The 16,676-nt window shown below is 44.1% G+C and overlaps 1 protein-coding gene across 1 annotated transcript in view; it reads right to left on the bottom strand.

Moving 5' to 3' along the window:
* MKRN2 (makorin ring finger protein 2) overlaps positions 1 to 16,676 on the bottom strand; it is a 34,583-nt gene that overhangs the window by 6,663 nt on the left and 11,244 nt on the right. The window contains exons 2-6 of the mRNA XM_021069355.2: positions 9,594 to 9,722; positions 7,815 to 7,993; positions 6,368 to 6,672; positions 5,403 to 5,617; positions 3,451 to 3,561 (exon numbers count right to left, since the gene is read on the bottom strand). Coding sequence (XP_020925014.2) covers positions 3,451 to 3,561; positions 5,403 to 5,617; positions 6,368 to 6,672; positions 7,815 to 7,993; positions 9,594 to 9,722 — 939 coding nt within the window. The remainder of the gene's footprint in view (positions 1 to 3,450; positions 3,562 to 5,402; positions 5,618 to 6,367; positions 6,673 to 7,814; positions 7,994 to 9,593; positions 9,723 to 16,676) is intronic.

Genomic DNA, 16,676 nt, shown 5'->3' with positions numbered 1-16,676 from the left:
CCTGGGAACTTCCACATGCTGTGGGTGCGGCCCTAAAAAAAGACACACACACACACACACACACAAAATTCATTCAAAATGGTTTAAAGCCTTGAATGCAATACATGAAAGCACTGGCAACAAACTTCCTGACATCTGTCTTGAATATGATTTTTTGGATTTGACACCAATAGCAAAGGCAACAAAAGCGAAAATAAGCAAGAGGGGCCACATGAAACTGAAAATCTGTAGAGCAAAAGAAGCCATCACAAAAAGGAAAGACAATCTACTGAATGGGCGAAAATACATGCAAATCACATATCTGACAAGGGGTTAATATCCAAAATACATAAAGAACTCATGCAACTCAATAGCAAAAAACCACAATTAAAAAAAGGGCAAAGGAATTTAAAAGACTTTTTTTTTTTTTTCAAAGACACACAAATGGCCACCAGGTACATGAAAAGATGTTCAATATCACTAAACATCCAGGAAGTGCAAATCAATGAGATACCACCTCATACCTGTTAATAAAGACATCTGTACCCCTGCATGTTCACTGCAGCATTTGTAACAGCCAAGATAAAGAAACAAGCTAAGCTGTTTAACAGAGGAATAGATAAAGATTAATGGAATATTAATTCAGCCAGGGAGAAGGAAGAAAATCCTAGCAAAATCCTACCACTGTGACAACACGGATGAACCTTCAGGGCATTACACCAAGTGAAATAAGTCAGAGAAAGATAAAACACACATGGCATCACTTATATGTGGAATCTTTTTTAAAAAGGTCAGGAGTTCCCTGGTGGCCTACCAGTTAAGGATCTTGTGTTGGCACTGCTGTGGCTCAGGTTTGATCCCTGGCCCGGGAATTTCTGTATGCTGTGGACACAGCCTCAGAAAAGAAAGTCAAACTCATAGACACAGAGTAGAAAAGTGCTGCTGGGGCAAGGGTGCAGGGAAAATAGGGGGAGATTCGTAAAAGGGTGTAAGGATCTAGCAGAAAACATAGTGACTATGGTTGACAACACTGTATTGTACAGCTGAAATTTGCTAAGATGGCAGGACTTAAATATTCTCATAAAAAGAGAATATGTGAGGTGACGAATGTGTTAATTAGCTAGATGGGGGATTCCCTTCACAAGGTCTAGCAAGTCACCACAGTGTATTCTAAGTCGCTTCAAGTACAAGATACTTTATAAGATACTTTGTCTTGTCAATTATACCTCAATAAAGCTGAAATTAAAAAAAATATTACTTTGTGTGGTTCTAATGTACAGAAGCAATGTATTATGCATTGTATCTGTAGCACAAAGATGGTAATGAGGAAATAACTGCACGTTACAGAATACAGTAGGAGTATTAAATCTGAAAAGTTAGGAGTAAACTGTAATCCCAAGAAGAAAATATTTTTAAAAAAGAGAGGTAAGCTAAAAGGCTCTAAATTAGAATGGAATTCTAAAAAAACCCATCAATGGGGGAGCAGATCAAATGTTAAACAGGCAGCCCTTGCTTTGCACAGTTCTGATATGTGTAAGTTTCAGTTACCATGTGTTAACTGACTGAATGTTTGGACACACCCCCTAAAATTCACATGCTGAAATCCTAACGTCTGACATGACAGACAGAATTAGGAGGCAGGTGATTAAGTCATGAGGGTGGAGCCATCATGAATTGGAAGAGACCCCCAGAGAGCTCCCCTACACCTTCCACCACAAGGAAGCAGTGAGAGGTGCTGGCACCTTGATTGTGGACCTCCCAGCCCCCAGAACTGTGTTGTTGATAAGCCACCCAGTCTGTGGCATTTTGTTACGGCAGCCAGAACAGATGGGGATACCATGTATGGTGAGTTAAATGGTGGCCGCCTAAAGACAGATCCTAATCCGATGCCCTGGTACCTGGGAATGTTGCTGATGTAGTTCAGGCTCTCAAGATGAGATCATCCTGGATTAACAGGAGGGTCTTATAGAGTCAGAAGGGAAAGAAAGACACAGAGGAGGGAGAGACTGGAGTGATGCTGCCTCAGAAGCCAGGAGAGGGGCCTGGAGCAGATTCTCCCTCAGAGCCTCCGGGGAGAGCCAGCCCTGCCCACACCTGGATTCTGTATTTCCAGCCTCCAGAACTGTGAGAGAATAAATTTTTGTCTTAAAAAACAAATATTTCATCATGGTTTGGTTAAATAACCCTTGTCCCTCAACAGTGCAGTTCCAATCTCCATGGCCATGACACAATTGAGTGATGCGTAAAGCACACAGTCAGCTCTTCAGTCCAAACCACCATGTGAGTAAAGTGTACACCTCAGTCAGTGACGGTCATTGTGTATCTGCTACTCAGGGTAGCTGTGCTGCCTCCTCATTTCCCAGTGATAAGTCCACAAGGCATCTTAGAAAATTTGATAACTGAAAAAGGAAAGACATAAGCGCAGCAGAGAAAAGTGCTGACACTGGATTGAAACTGGAGTCCTCAACCCCCCGACCGCCTTCAACGCATCCCCACTCTCCTCAGTAGATCCAGAATGCGACCACCTGCCATCCGCTCCACGCCTCCCCACTGATCCCAGTCACTGCCACAACTCACCTGGACTATTTTAATAGCCCAACTGGTCTCCTCATTTCCACTTTTTCCTCCTCTTTCAATATATTCTCAATGGTTCAGCCACAGAGATCCTTTCAAAATACCCACATCAGATCATGAAGCTCCTCTGGTCATAATCCTGTGATGCTGCCATATCATCCAGAATAAGAGGCCAAGTCTACCCGAGGGTCCGCAAAGCCCGATGCAATTCGCCCACTCCCCTGCCCTCGTCTCCAGTATCCTTCCCCACTCGCTCCTCTCAACCAGGTCCTCCTTGCCATTCTCGAACAGCCTGAGTCTGTCTTCCATCTAGAACGTTCTTCTCAGTCACAATGACATGGCTCGCTGCCTGCCTCCCCCGAGGCTCCGTTCACATGTCAGCTTCCTGAGGCAATCTCTAGAAACCCCTTCGTTTCCCATCCCCGTTCCCAGCTTTATTTCACTCCTTAGTCCCACCATCTATTTATTATACATTTTCCCATTTATCTTGTTTGTTTATTATTCTTGTTCATTTTCCTTCAGTTGAATGTGAACTGTGTTAAGGGCTGGGATTTTTCTCTGATTTGTTTAATGCTCTATCCCCAGCAATTAGAAAAGGCCTACCATATAGATCTTTGGTCATTATTTGTTGAGCAAATGATCAGAGATGAGATGACAAGTCAACCTTTGCATTAGAAGCAGGATTTCCAAGGGATATTTATTGCTCAGCTTATGAACCAAAAAGCAAGTCCACTTCACCATGGCCTTGTTCATCTCTGCATCCCCAAGCCCAGCATGATGCTGAGAAGAAAGGCACTGAGAGTGGCCTCTGGCCCCTGCGGGGGAGGCCCTGCACTATGCAGAGTGAAATGAGAACCAGGCCAGCACCAGGATCAGGCCTGAGTGCAGAGCACTTACCCCATTCCCTGTTTGAAAGCTTCAATCAGCTCATTCTTTTTATTCTGATCTTCTACCCAATACACACTTGGAATTACAAATTCTGATATCACGCGGCATTCTGGACAAGACCTGAAATAAAAATCAGGTTGTAAGGGAAAGGTTGAGTTATGTTCTACCACTAAACTTCGTGCTCAAGAGCAGGACCAGTCCAGGTGTTCCCTATCCCCCAATTCCAAGAGGGACAATCACACACCCTAAACCTGACTATTAAAACATGTCCTTCTCAACGATAAAAAGACAACCCAATTTTAAAATAAGGAAAGGATTTAAGTAGGCATTTCTCTAGAATGGGCAATAAGCACAGAAAAAGATGTTTAGTACCATTAATATATCATGGAAATGCAATCAAAACCCTAACAAGGGACCACTCCTCACTTACTAAGATGGCTAATATCAGAAATAAAGACCAACATGAGTATCTAGACATAGTTCTCAATGCTATTCAGCAGGATCTCCTTGTAAATCTATTCTAAGTTGTGTCTGATAAGCCCAAGCTCCCAATCCCTCCCACTCCCTCCCCCTCCCATCAGGCAGCCACAAGTCTCTTCTCCAAGTCCATGATTTTCTTTTCTGAGGAGATGTTCATTTGTGCTGGATATTAGATTCCAGTTATAAGTGATACTCATGTTGCAACAGAAGAAAGGGTGGGGGAAAAAATGTAATTGTAATGTATACATGTAAGGATAACCTGACCCCCTTGTTGTACAGTGGGAAAATAAAAAAAAAATTATTAAAAAATAAAAAAAAAATAAAAAATAAAGAAATAAAGACCATATCAACTGAAAGCTGAGCTCCCACTGTGGTGCAGTGGGTTAAGGATCCAGCATTGCCACAGCTTTGGTGTAGGTCTCAGCTGCAGCCTGGATTTGATCCCTGGCTTGGGAACTTACATATGCTGTGAGTGCAGTCAAAAAAAAAAAAAAAAAAAGGAATAAAAGAAAAAAACAAGTGATGGCAAAGATACAGAGAAACTGGAATCCTCGCACATTGCTGAAGGGGATGTAAGATGGTTCAATCACTTTGGAAAGCAGTTGGGTGGCTTCTCAAATGTTACACAGTCTCCATGTGCGCAGCAACTTCACTCCTAGGTGTATACACACCCAAAGTACTGAAAATAGGGATTCAAACACACAAATGTTCAGAGGAGCACTAGCCAAAATAATAAGCAAAAGATGGAAACAATCTGAATGTCCATCAACTGATGAATACATAAACAAAACGTGCTCTAGGCCTACAACGGATATCATCCAGTCATTAAAAAGGAATGAAGTGCTCATTCATGCTACAACATGGGTGAACTCTGAATGCGGATAACAGGGTCTCTGAGAGAACCAGGACCTAGCGTGTGCAATGGTTCTGACTGTACATGCATGTGGCGAGCTGCTATAGCACTGGCTCTCCTCCTGCCCACTACAGAACTTAAAAATCCTGTTGTTATGTGCCAAGAAACTCTCAAAGCTGGGACAAGCCCTGTGCTGACTAACTGGGTATGTCCCATGTACCAGACATTACGTGAAATGTGTTACATGTACTATTCCATTTTCTTCAATTAACCCTATTTTACAGATGAAAAAAAAATGAAGCTAGAAAGGCAGATAGGCAATCGGCCTAAGGGCAGACCACCAGTAACTGAGTGGCAGAGTCAAATGGGCCTTCTCACCCTGCTGCAGATCCCCTAGCACCTTAAGCACCCGGCAGGAACTGTTGCCCATACAGTAAAGGAAAAGGCTCTTGGGCTTAGGGAGTGTCTGTGACTTGCTCAGGTTCCTTCAGCCAAGGGTCAGGACTCACTGCTCACCCTTGCTTGGACCCACTTCTGGAGGACAAGGGAAGGCCTCAGAGCAGGTGGAAGAAGGGCCCAAATCAAACTCACCCTGATTTCTAGAGTTAAGCACCCCAGCTGCACTCACTTGATGATGGGGTTCTCAAACTGCTTGGCACACCTCCACTGCCTGATGCAGGACAAGCAGTACGTGTGGTTGCAGTTGGAGAGGATCCCGAACCTTCGCTCCGAGGCCGACGCCTTCTCAAGGATCACCTCCATGCAGATGCTGCACACTTTGTCCTGACTGGCCTGGAAGGCAAAGGCCTTCTCCATCTCGTGTTCGAAGGTCGACATGCAGGTCTGAAGCAGAGGGAGGAGGAGACCTGAGCTTCTGGGTTTGGGCACCACGGGAGCCTGGGCAGCTGCCGGCCACATGGCACAACCAGGATCGGGAAGGAACAGGAACTGTGCTGCTTTCGGCGGGCCCAGCAGCCCCTACGTTGGGGACGCAAAGCTCTCGAACCACAAAAAGGACTTCAAGCCACCACTGGCTCGGCTCTTTGCTTGCCAGCACTGATATGGTCACCTCCAATTTTAAGCCAAGACCAAAAGCCCAAGGTTAGGAGCCACTGTGGGGTCACAGACATCACAAGGACTGAGACCCTGCTCTCCTGGCCCCTCTGGGCCCCACATTTCCCCACCCTGAACCACACATGAATAATCCTTAATGTGCAACATCAGACTGGCAGCTCAGTTAGAGGTGACAGCATCACTTCTGCTCAAGAGAACAAGTTACTGAATGAATCCCTTCATTTACGAAGCAGGTGGCACCTCCCACAGTGTCATGGTATCAGGTGCTGGAATCAATGCAAAGGATACGCACGCAGACCTGGGCCCCCGCTCAGCGAGGCAGACACAGGCTACACCCACATGTAACACTAGGATGTCACCCCCTGAGCTCCTAGAATTCTCTGGAACTCGGCCTGGCTGGTCAGGTGGAGAATACAGGTATTACTGGCAGAAAGATGCTTAGAGAAATACCAACAATTTTGCCACTTAGTGCCCTTCACATTTCTTAAAATAAGTTCATCTAAAGGCTTGCAACTGTACCTTCTCGTGAGCCTTCCTTTGCTCTGGGTTGAAGGGGTGCAGGACTCGTAACCTACAGATCTCACATACTTCCCCATGCAGGTAGACACACGCATCCCCAAAGCGGCACTCCCCAGCGGCCGCATAGGGGCACAGCTGCTGCTCGCTGCTGTAGGAGCTGCTGGCCTCTAAGTCGTCCAGACCACTCCTGATGGCATCCAGGTAAGAATGTGGCTTCATCTCTGGGCTATTCGGCAGGTCACTGCAGCCTCCTGGGTTACTCAAAACACTTGGGCAGGTCTTTTCTTCAGCTAGGCCAGAGAGGTCTGAAGACAGACACATGTACACACACCAATGAGGGTTGGTCCAATCTTTCTGGTAAGCAATCAGTCGAAAAGTGACAAACTCACCCTGGCTTTGGGAATTTCACTCATAGGAATATATAGAAAAAACAAACAAACAAAAAACAGGCCAAAAGGGGGAAAAAAAAAAAAGGAAAAAATGTTGAGTGACATTACTTACAATCACAATAAAAAAATACAGAAATCATAATTGGCAACATAAGAGCAAAGCAGACCATGCACAGTATACTTATACAAAAGAACACTCCAGTTGCTCTTAAATATTGACAAGTAAGGAAATGTCAACATTGGACCAGTTACAATTGGAAAAAAAAAAAAAGGAAAACAAAGTATAAGTTAAAGGGAGTTCAGAATGACATCAAGAGATTATACAGTGGTTTCCTTCTTACCAGTAGAGTTACCAATCATTCTAAAGTGGAGAAGGAAAATCTGGAGCAAGTCTCTGGGTCCTGAGGCCAGAGTCAAACTACCATTCGCTTCTCACACAAGGAGCTGCTGCCTCCTCATCACCCACTTCTAACCTTTGCAGGGGGATGGGCTTCTTGTTTGCTTTGGATGGAATCTACCTATCTTATGCTGAACAAGTCCCAGAAGTGGAAAACCTTCACCTGGTGAGGACCAGCCAATACAAACAACTCTCAGTTTGCAGCCTCCTACCCACACAAACCAGACTCCACTGTACAGACTACTGCCTAAACCCCAACACGCTATTCTATTTCCAAAGACGTGGCTGGCTCAGCATAAGAACTAAGACTATGAACTAATAACCGAGAAGGTCAACAGTGAAACAGGCTCTTTATCAAAATATGTAGCTTTGAAATAAAGAGCTTGGTGCTTCTCAAAACTGGGAAACTACCCTGTGTAGATGGCAGTTTGTGGTGACGAAAAGGTCACTCTTCATATTTTGCCAGGCAAACCTGGGGCTCTGTCCCAACATGGGCACAAAGTCAAAAGCATCATCTGAGCACCTGGCAGCCAGATGAAGTCTGTTCTCAGGACGGTTCTGGGTATGAGGTTAGGAGCTCCCTTGACAAGAGAAGGCCAGAAAGGAGCAGGAAGAAAATCAAGACTGCTTTTTAAAAAGGCAAAAGGTTCTACCCACTCACTTCGGTCTCTAAGTACCAATGTCCTCTTCTCACGTTTCCCAGGCTCGTGTAAGTTGGTTTTCACGATTGACGCAGTAAGGTCAGGAGGATGAGGACTGTGGAAAGCTGGGGATGGCACACCGTGGGGCCCGGTGCCCACGGCACCACCAGATGCAGCAGAGGGCCTCGTGTGATCGTATCTACACAAGAGACACAGCAGATGCATTACAGACATGCCACACCCACCAGCCTCCCACACTCCCCAGGCCCAGAACAGCCATCCTTCTGCTCAATTTGTGAACATGGAGAATCAATCTTTTCCCGTAGTTTAACTGACAAAAGTCTTATCGGTTAGTCAGAGCTGCCTGGAAGTTCAGAGTGCGTGGTACACAGCTGTCTATCACCCACGCTCAGGTGTCCCAGCTGCACTTGAGTGGGACAAATGTGTACTGCCCGACCACACAGTGCCCGACAGCGCTGGAGATGTTGAGTGGCATCTCCCGGACTGTCCCTCGGGGGTGCCCACCAGTGCGGGGAAGGGAGAGTAGACCAACTTTCAGGGTCCCAGGCAGCACAGAGTCAGGACTGATGGGAGCTTTGCAGCCCAGGAAAGCAGATCACTCTTCACTACAAAAGCACAGGATCAGGTTTTGGAATGTTCTTCTGTCTAGAAGTTACAAAACTTGCCTACAGAGTTAAGTGGAAAAGAGGAAGACTGTATATGCATATGAAGGTTCACTGCAGGGGTACTGATGGCAAAAAACTGAAAGCTACTTAAGTATCTAATACAGGAATAGTAATAAAATGATGGTATGTTAATACGATGAAACATTATAAAATCACAGTTAAAAGATAAAGTAGCAGCACTGGAAAGAGCTTTTGACATGTTACAAAAAGGCAACATACAAAATCTTATGTAGGAGTTCCCATTGTGGCTCAGTGGAAATGAATCTGACTAGTGTCCATGAGGACGCAGATTCAATCCCTGGCCTCGCTCAGTGGATTAAGGATCCGGCATTGCCCTGAGCTGTGGTGTAGGTCGCAGACGCGGCTTGGATCTTGCGTTGCTGTGGCTGTGGTGTAGGCAGGTGGCTATAGCTCCGATTTGACCCCTAGCCTGGGAACCTCCATATGCTGCAGGCACAGCCTTAAAAAGACACACCACAAAAAATCTTATGTATACTATGAGTGCAATTTTACAACTACAGGCTCTTAAGAATAGGCCTGAAAAATGATTTTTGAAAAATTAAAATTATTTTTAGGGTACTGAATTTGAGGTTTCAAAGTTACTTTTTTTCTTATGGCCGCACCTGTGGCATATGGAGGTTCCCAGGCCAGGGGTCGAATCGGAGCTGTAGCTGCTGGCCTACACCACAACCACAGCAATGCAGGATCCCAGCCAAGTCTGTGACCTACACCACAGATCACGGCAACGCTGGATCCTTAACCCACTAGGCAAGGCCAGGGATTGAACCTGCATCCTCATGAATGCTAGTCAGATTCATTAACTACTGGGCCACAATGGGAACTCCTCAAAGTTACTTTTGTAATATTGTCATATTACTTTTTTCTTTCTTTTGGCTGCCCACAGCATATAGAGCTCCCAGGCCAGAGACTGAACGTATGTCCCAGGGCTCCCAAGACACTGCTGATCCCATTGTGCCATGGCGGGAGCTCCTGTCACCCACATTACTTCTAAAGCAAAATTTTGCCCTCATCAAGGCCCGTGCTCCAAATGAAGGATTTAAATCCCTAAGTAGTCAAGTCAGTATTACAGCTGGGGACAGAATCAGTTCTTGCCTGCAACGAGTTCCATAGGCACAATAGCCTTTCTGGTAGTATTTGCAGATGGTAGATGGCTTGCTGTTTGCCAAGTCATGAGAGAACAGGCACTGGTTTCCTTCCCGACACACACCATGCATAAAATACCTGCAGAGACAAGCAGAGGCATAAAACTTTTAGAAGCACACTTTGCTTTATAAAATCACCATATTCTTGGCAGTCATCTTGTGGAGCAGCAGATCGCTGCTATGGTGTCGGTTCAGTCCCTGGCTCGGGAACTTCTGGATGCTCAAACACAGCCAAAAAAAAAAAAAAAAAAAAAAAAAAAATTCACTACATTCTTGAACCCAACACACAAATATACACTATACATATGTTACATCTTAGGGCTCTCTCGGGATTTGGAGACATACTTATGTTCTTGACTCTAGGGCAGAGTGATTTCAGATGCACCACAACTATTTCAATGACAACTTTTTTGGAAGGAAAATTATCCTATAAATTTCTATCTTAAGATAAATGCTCTTGGTTTGAGGTATGTTATATACATAAAATGTGAGCCTTGTAATTGTGAAAATAGACTGAGAAACTGCTCTGTTCTCACGGAGCCTAAAATGTATGGTTGTAATGGAGTCAGAGAGACCTGAGCTCAAGATCCAGCCCTGCCACCTATAAGCAAGTCACAAAACAAACTTCCGTGGGACTTGCTACTTTCATCTATAAAATGAAAATTATACTACCGATTTTACTGAGCTGTGGTGAGGACCAAGTAAGATAGTGTAGCACCAAAAGATTTACATATAGGAGTGATCCACAGAGTTGTCCAATTCTGGCCCTGAAGAAACAGATGGGAGGCATTGTAGTTTTGTGTGGCCAGAGCAGAGAGACCTGGCTGAATATTCAGAGGAAACTGGAGGGAGAGTCCAGAAGGACATCCTTTGGCATTAAGGGTAAGTCCCAAAATAAGAAGACTTCAGGTCTGCCCTAATAGAATTTTTCGTTGTTTTTTAAATACAAGCTTCAAAAGGATCTAGCTGATAGCTAACAACTTACTGTCAGCTGAAACAAACTTTTAACACTCTGAAGGAAGACAATTAAAATCCAAATGCTCAAAACCACTCACAATGTTTGGCATCTAATCAAAAATTACTAAACATACCAAAAGAGCAGAAAAATGTGACCCTAAACCAAGAAAAAAATTAGTCAATAACAGGAATGACAGAAGACGGACTCAGTAAATAAGTACTTTAAAAACAGCTACTACAGGAGTTCCTGTCATAGCACAGTAATAAACGAATCTGACTAGGAACCATGAGGTTGCAGGTTCGATCCCTGGCCTTGCTCAGTGGGTTAAGGATCCGGCATTGCCATAAGCTGTGGTGTAGGTCGCAGACACGGCTTGGATCCCTCGTTGCTGTGGCTCTGGCGTAGGCCAGTGGCTACAGCTCCAATTAGACCCTTATCCTGGGAACCTCCATATGCCATGGGAGCAGCCCTAGAAATGGCAAAAAGACAAAAAGACAAAAAAAAAAAAAAAAAAAAAAAAAAAAAAAAAAAAAACACCCAGCTATTACAAATATTTTCATGGAGTTCCCATTGTGACTCAACAGGTTCATTACGAATCCAACGTAGTCTCCATGAGAATGTGGGTTCAATCCTTGGACTCGCTCAGTGGGTTAAGGATCTGGCATTGCCGCAACCTGCAGCATACGTCATAGATGTGGCCTGGAACCGGTATTGCTATGGTTGTGGCATAGGCCTCAGCTGCAGCTCTGATGTGACCCCCAGCGTGGTAATTTCCATATGCCTCAGGTGTGGCTATTTAAAAAGTTCAATATTAGAGTTTCCGTCATGGCTCAGTGGTTAACGAATCCGACTAGGAACCATGAGGTTGCGGGTTCAATCCCTTGCCTTGCTCAGTGGGTTAAGGATCCGGTGTTGCCATGAGCTGTGGTGTAGGTCACAGATGCGGCTCGGATCCCACGTTGCTGTGGCTCTGGTGTAGGCCAGTGGCTACAGCTCTGATTCAATCCCTAGCCTGGGAACCTCCATATGCCGCGGGAGCGGCCCTAGAAAAGGCAAAACAGACAATAAATAAATAAATAAATTAAATAAATAAATAAATAAATAAAATCAAAAGTTCAATATGCTGAAGAATTTAAGGAAAACACAAAAATAATGGGAGAAATGGAAGATATAAGAGAACCAAATAGGGAGTTCCCTGGTGGTCTAGTGGCTAGGACTCGGCACTTTACCCCTGCAGCATGGGTTCAATCCCTGGTCTGAGAACTGAGATTCCACATCAAATAACTGCAAGCTATGTGGGGGGAGCCACAAAGAACTTCCAGAAATGAAAATTAGATTGTAATGGCAGTAGTGTAATTACACTGTATAAGAAAATGGAAAACCTGAAGGCAAAGCAATAGAAACTGTCCAAACTGAAGCATGACAGGAAGAAAGACTTTTGCTTCTAGCTCTGAAGAAGCATGGAATTTGCCCTCCTAATGAGAAAAAACCTAGAAAATAGAACAAAATACACGAAACAACTGCTTTCAGACATGGAAACAATGCAACACAAGACTGGCACTTGAAAGAAGGGAAACAAGAAAGGTGAGCCTGGCTTTCTGGATAGAGGAGTATTTAGACTTTGGAGCAGGGAGGGGAACCCCAAACAGAGCACTGCTATTTGCTGAGGTGAAGAGAGAGATGGAGTTCAAGGGGGCTAAGATTCTAAATAGAACCACACATGCATGATAAACTGACTTTTCATAAAGATGTCAAGGTAAGTGAACAAATGATCCTGGATCTATACGGGGAAAAAAATGAAACTCAAACATTGTGTCCGCTGATGTTACCAAATATGAATGAAGTATACAACACAGTCTGCAATGTATCCTAGCCAAAAAAATTTAACTTTACCAACAAAACTGCAGATCTAACTCCTAGTTTATAGGAAATACGGGGGATTCGGAACAAGTTAAAAGCCCTCATGAGGAAGCAACCAGATAAAAAGAAGAGGCAGTATATGGGCCTGGTCTCTTTACTAAGGAACTATCATGGAAAAATGGGCGGGGGGGGGGCTTGGGTTTGGAAAATAGTTTGGTGGCTTCTTAAAAACTTATAAATTAACCATTTGACTCAACAATTTCACTCTATTTACCAAAGAGAAATGAAAACATATGTTCACGTACATAACTGTACATCAATGATCATAGCAGCATTATTCACAACAGTCAAAAAGTGAAAACTTGGAGTTCCCGTCGTGGCGCAGTGGTTAACGAATCCGACTAGGAACATGAGGTTTCGGGTTCGATCCCTGCCCTTGCTCAGTGGGTTAACGATCCGGCATTGCCGTGAGCTGTTGTGTGGGTCGCAGATGCAGCTCGGATCCCAAGTTGCTGTGGCTCTGGCAGAGGTTGGCAGCTCAGCTCCGATTAGACCCCTAGCCTGGGAACCTCCATATGCCACAGGAGTGGCTCAAGAAATGGCAAAAAGACCAAAAAAAAAAAAAAAAAAAAAAAAGTGAAAACTTCTACAATTCTATCAACTGGTGAATGGATAAACAAAAGGTAATATAGCCATACAATGGATATTTTTTGGCAATAAAAAGGAATGAATAATGGAACTCGAGTTCCTGCTGTGGCTTAACGGATTAAGAACCCAATACAGTATCTGTGAGAGTGTGGATTTGATCACTGGCCTTACTCAGTAGGTTAAGGATCTGGTATTGCCACAAGCTATGGTGTAGGCCTCAGATGCAGCTCAGATCTGGTACTGCCTTGACTGTGGCATAGATCACAGCTGCAGCTCCGATTCGGCTGCTAGCCCAGGAATGTCCATATGCCACAGGAAAAAAAAAAAAGTAGTTCCCTCTATGGCTCAGCAGTAACAAACCCAACTAGTATCCATGAGGATATGGGTTTGATCCCTGGCCCAGCTCAGTAGATTAAGGATCAGTGTCGCCTCGGGCTGATGTAGGTCACAGACGTGGCTCAGATCTGGCATTGCTATGGCTGTGGCACAGGCTGGCAGCTCCTCCAATTCCATGCCTAGCCTGGGAAGTTCCATATGCCACACATGCAGCCATAAAAAGATTAAAAAAAAAGGGGAGGGGGAATGCAACAAGAATGAGCTACAAACACATTATAGTAAGTGAAATAAATTGGACACAAAAGGCCACATGTTGTATGACTCCATTTACATGTAATATCAAAGGGCAGATCTATAGGAACAGACTAATCCCTATATAGACCATTAAATAGTCTACACAGACTACACAGACAGAGTCCCTATATATGGTATGTCAATTATACTTTACTAAAGTAATTAAAAAAAGAAAATAAAAAAGGAGGAAACCATACTAGGTTAGTAGACAAAATATAAGGTACATAATAACCACATGCAATATTTAGTCCTAGATTATTTTACAGTTTGGACAAACTAGCCGTAAAAACCATTTCTGGAACAAATGGGGAAATTTGAGTATAGACTAGATATTAGATAACTTATTGACACAGAAAGTTGAAGATCATTATTTTATTTGTGGCCACGCCTGTGGTATGTGGAAGTTTCCGGACCAGGGGTCAAACCTAAACCACAGCTACAGCAGTGACAATGCCAGACCCATAACAGCTGAGCCATTGGGGAACTCCTGGATATTATTAACTGAAAAAAGCAGATTATAAAACAGAATATATAGTAAAACGGTGCAGCTGCTATGTAAAACAGTACCACAGTTCCTCAAAAGATTAAAAGTAGAATTACCATAAGATTCTACAGTTCCACTCATGGGTATATACAGAAACAAACCGAAAGCAAGAACTCAAGTATTTGAACACCCCTGTTCAGAGAAGCATTATTCACAGTAGCTAAAAGGTGGAAGCCATCCAAGCATCCATCAATGGATTAAGAGATAAAATGTGGGTACACATACAATTAAATATTACTCAGCCTTAAAAGGGGAGGAAATTTTGAAACATGCTATGACACAGACAAACCTCAGGACATTGTGCTAAGTGAAATAAGCCAGTCACAAAAAGACCAGCAATGTGTGATTCCTCTTATATGAGGTACTTAGAAGAGTCAACTAACAGAGAGAGGAAATAGAATGGTGGTTGCCAAGAGCTATGGGGAGGCAAAATGAGGATTTAGTGTTTAAAGGGGACAGTTTCAGTTCAGGAAGATGAAAACGTTTTGGAGATGGATGGTAGTGATGGCTGCACAATAGTGTGAATGTACTAATCCTACTGAACTGTGCGCTTAAAAATGGTTAAGATGGTAAATTCATGTTATGCACATTTTATAATTAAAAAATTTTAAAACAGCACATACATCATGCTGTCATTTTGGTAAAAGCTAATTATGCATATTTATACATACACATACCTTCATTTTAAGAAATGTGGAAAGATAATACAATAGTGTGTTAAGAGTGGCAATCCTTAAGAGTAAGGCATAGGGTTTTTTTAAAAAAATAATTTCTTTTTTTTGTCTTTTTTTTTTTTTTTTTTTAAAGAGCCGTACCTGAGGCACATGGAAGTTCCCAGGCTGGGGGCTGAGAATTGGTGCTGTAGCTGTAGGCCTACACCACATCCACAGCAATACCAGATCTGAGTGGCATCTGCGACCTATACCACAACTTGCAGCAACACCAGATTCTTTTCGTCTTTTTAGGGCCGCACCCAGAGCATATGGAGGTTCCCAGGCTAGGGGTCAAATTGGAGCTGTAGCTGCTAGCCTACGGCACAGCCACAGTAATGCCAGATCTAAGCCGAATCTGTGACCTACACCATAGCTCAGGGCAAAGCCGGATCCTTAATCCACTGAGCGAGGCCAGGGAATGAACCTTCGTCCTCGTGGATCCTAGTCAGATTAGTTGCCGCTGAGCCACAACAGGAACTCCCCTAACTCGAGATCCTTAGGCCACTGAACGAACCAACATCTTGATGGATGCTAGTTGGGTTCCTAACCTGCTAAACGGGAACTCCACTGGTATGTTCCTGTACTTTCTAACATCTCTACCATGAACATATACTGCTCTTGTAACAATAACTAGTTGTTTTAGTTTTTTAAAAAATTATAAAAACTATCAAATACTGGTAAGGAAATGGTTAAAAAAAATACAGAAAATGCTCAGTACAGTACCAATCTCACAGGAGGCACCTCCATAATTCCACTCTGATCAGAGCCTAGTAAAGAATGCTGACATAAAGCGGAGTCACAAGTGACCTGACCCTCATCACAATGCATGCGCAGGGCTGAGCCAACACGTCTCCTGCACGAGGGGGGCTGGGCTGCCATGCCAAGCAGGCTTCAGGGTGGAAGGGCCAGGAAGGGACAGAAAGGTGAGGGGCCAGGAGGCCCCAGAAGGGCACCGTGGTCCTGATGTTGGGGCAGCAGAAAGGTGGAGAGACACTAACCCCTTTCCAGACCTCTTCCAGAAGGCTCCCCTGCCCCCACACCCACCCCAGCCCCAAGCTGTCTAAGGGCTGGAGAGGCTGGAGGTGCAGATGAGGCCTGGCAGTAGGCTATTCTGTGAACCCATGATTTACTTATTTTAAAAACTATGTTATAGAAAATTTCAAGCACATTACAAAAGCAGACAGAGTAGAGGACAAGCTCCCAAACTGTTCACACTAGCTTTCACCTTGTCAACTCCCACCACTCTGGTTTACCCAATTCCCCACCTCCTATGGCTCTGACAGGGTATCTTTTTTAAAGAGGGATAATGAAGACTTCAGGGCAAGGAGGGCCCTCCCTCTCTCTGACAAGTACGTAATGAGAAATATATGAAATGAGGAAAAATACAGCAGATCTGATGAGCAGCACGATCAACACTCTATGGAGCACTTTCACTTCTCTGGTTGTTTGTTTGTTTTTTTAAGGGCTACACCAAGGCATATGGAGGTTCCCAGGCTAGGGGTCCAATCGGAGCTATAGCCACTGGCCTACACCACAGCCACAGCAATGCCAGATCCAAGCTGTGTCTTCAACCTACACCACAGCTCACAGCAGCCCATCCTTAACCCACTGAGTGAGGCCAGGGATCAAACCTGAATCCTCATGGATCTTAGATTTTTTTCTGCTGAGCCACGATGGTAA

Source organism: Sus scrofa, chromosome 13, assembly GCF_054392235.1.
Source record: "Sus scrofa isolate SSC_HxYL_T2T_F1_AM1 chromosome 13, Sscrofa_HxYL_maternal_Yorkshire_Landrace_v2.0, whole genome shotgun sequence".
NCBI classification, from domain to species: domain Eukaryota; kingdom Metazoa; phylum Chordata; class Mammalia; order Artiodactyla; family Suidae; genus Sus; species Sus scrofa.
Note: the sequence above shows the minus strand (reverse complement) of the source record. Positions and strands in the feature narration are given on the sequence as shown.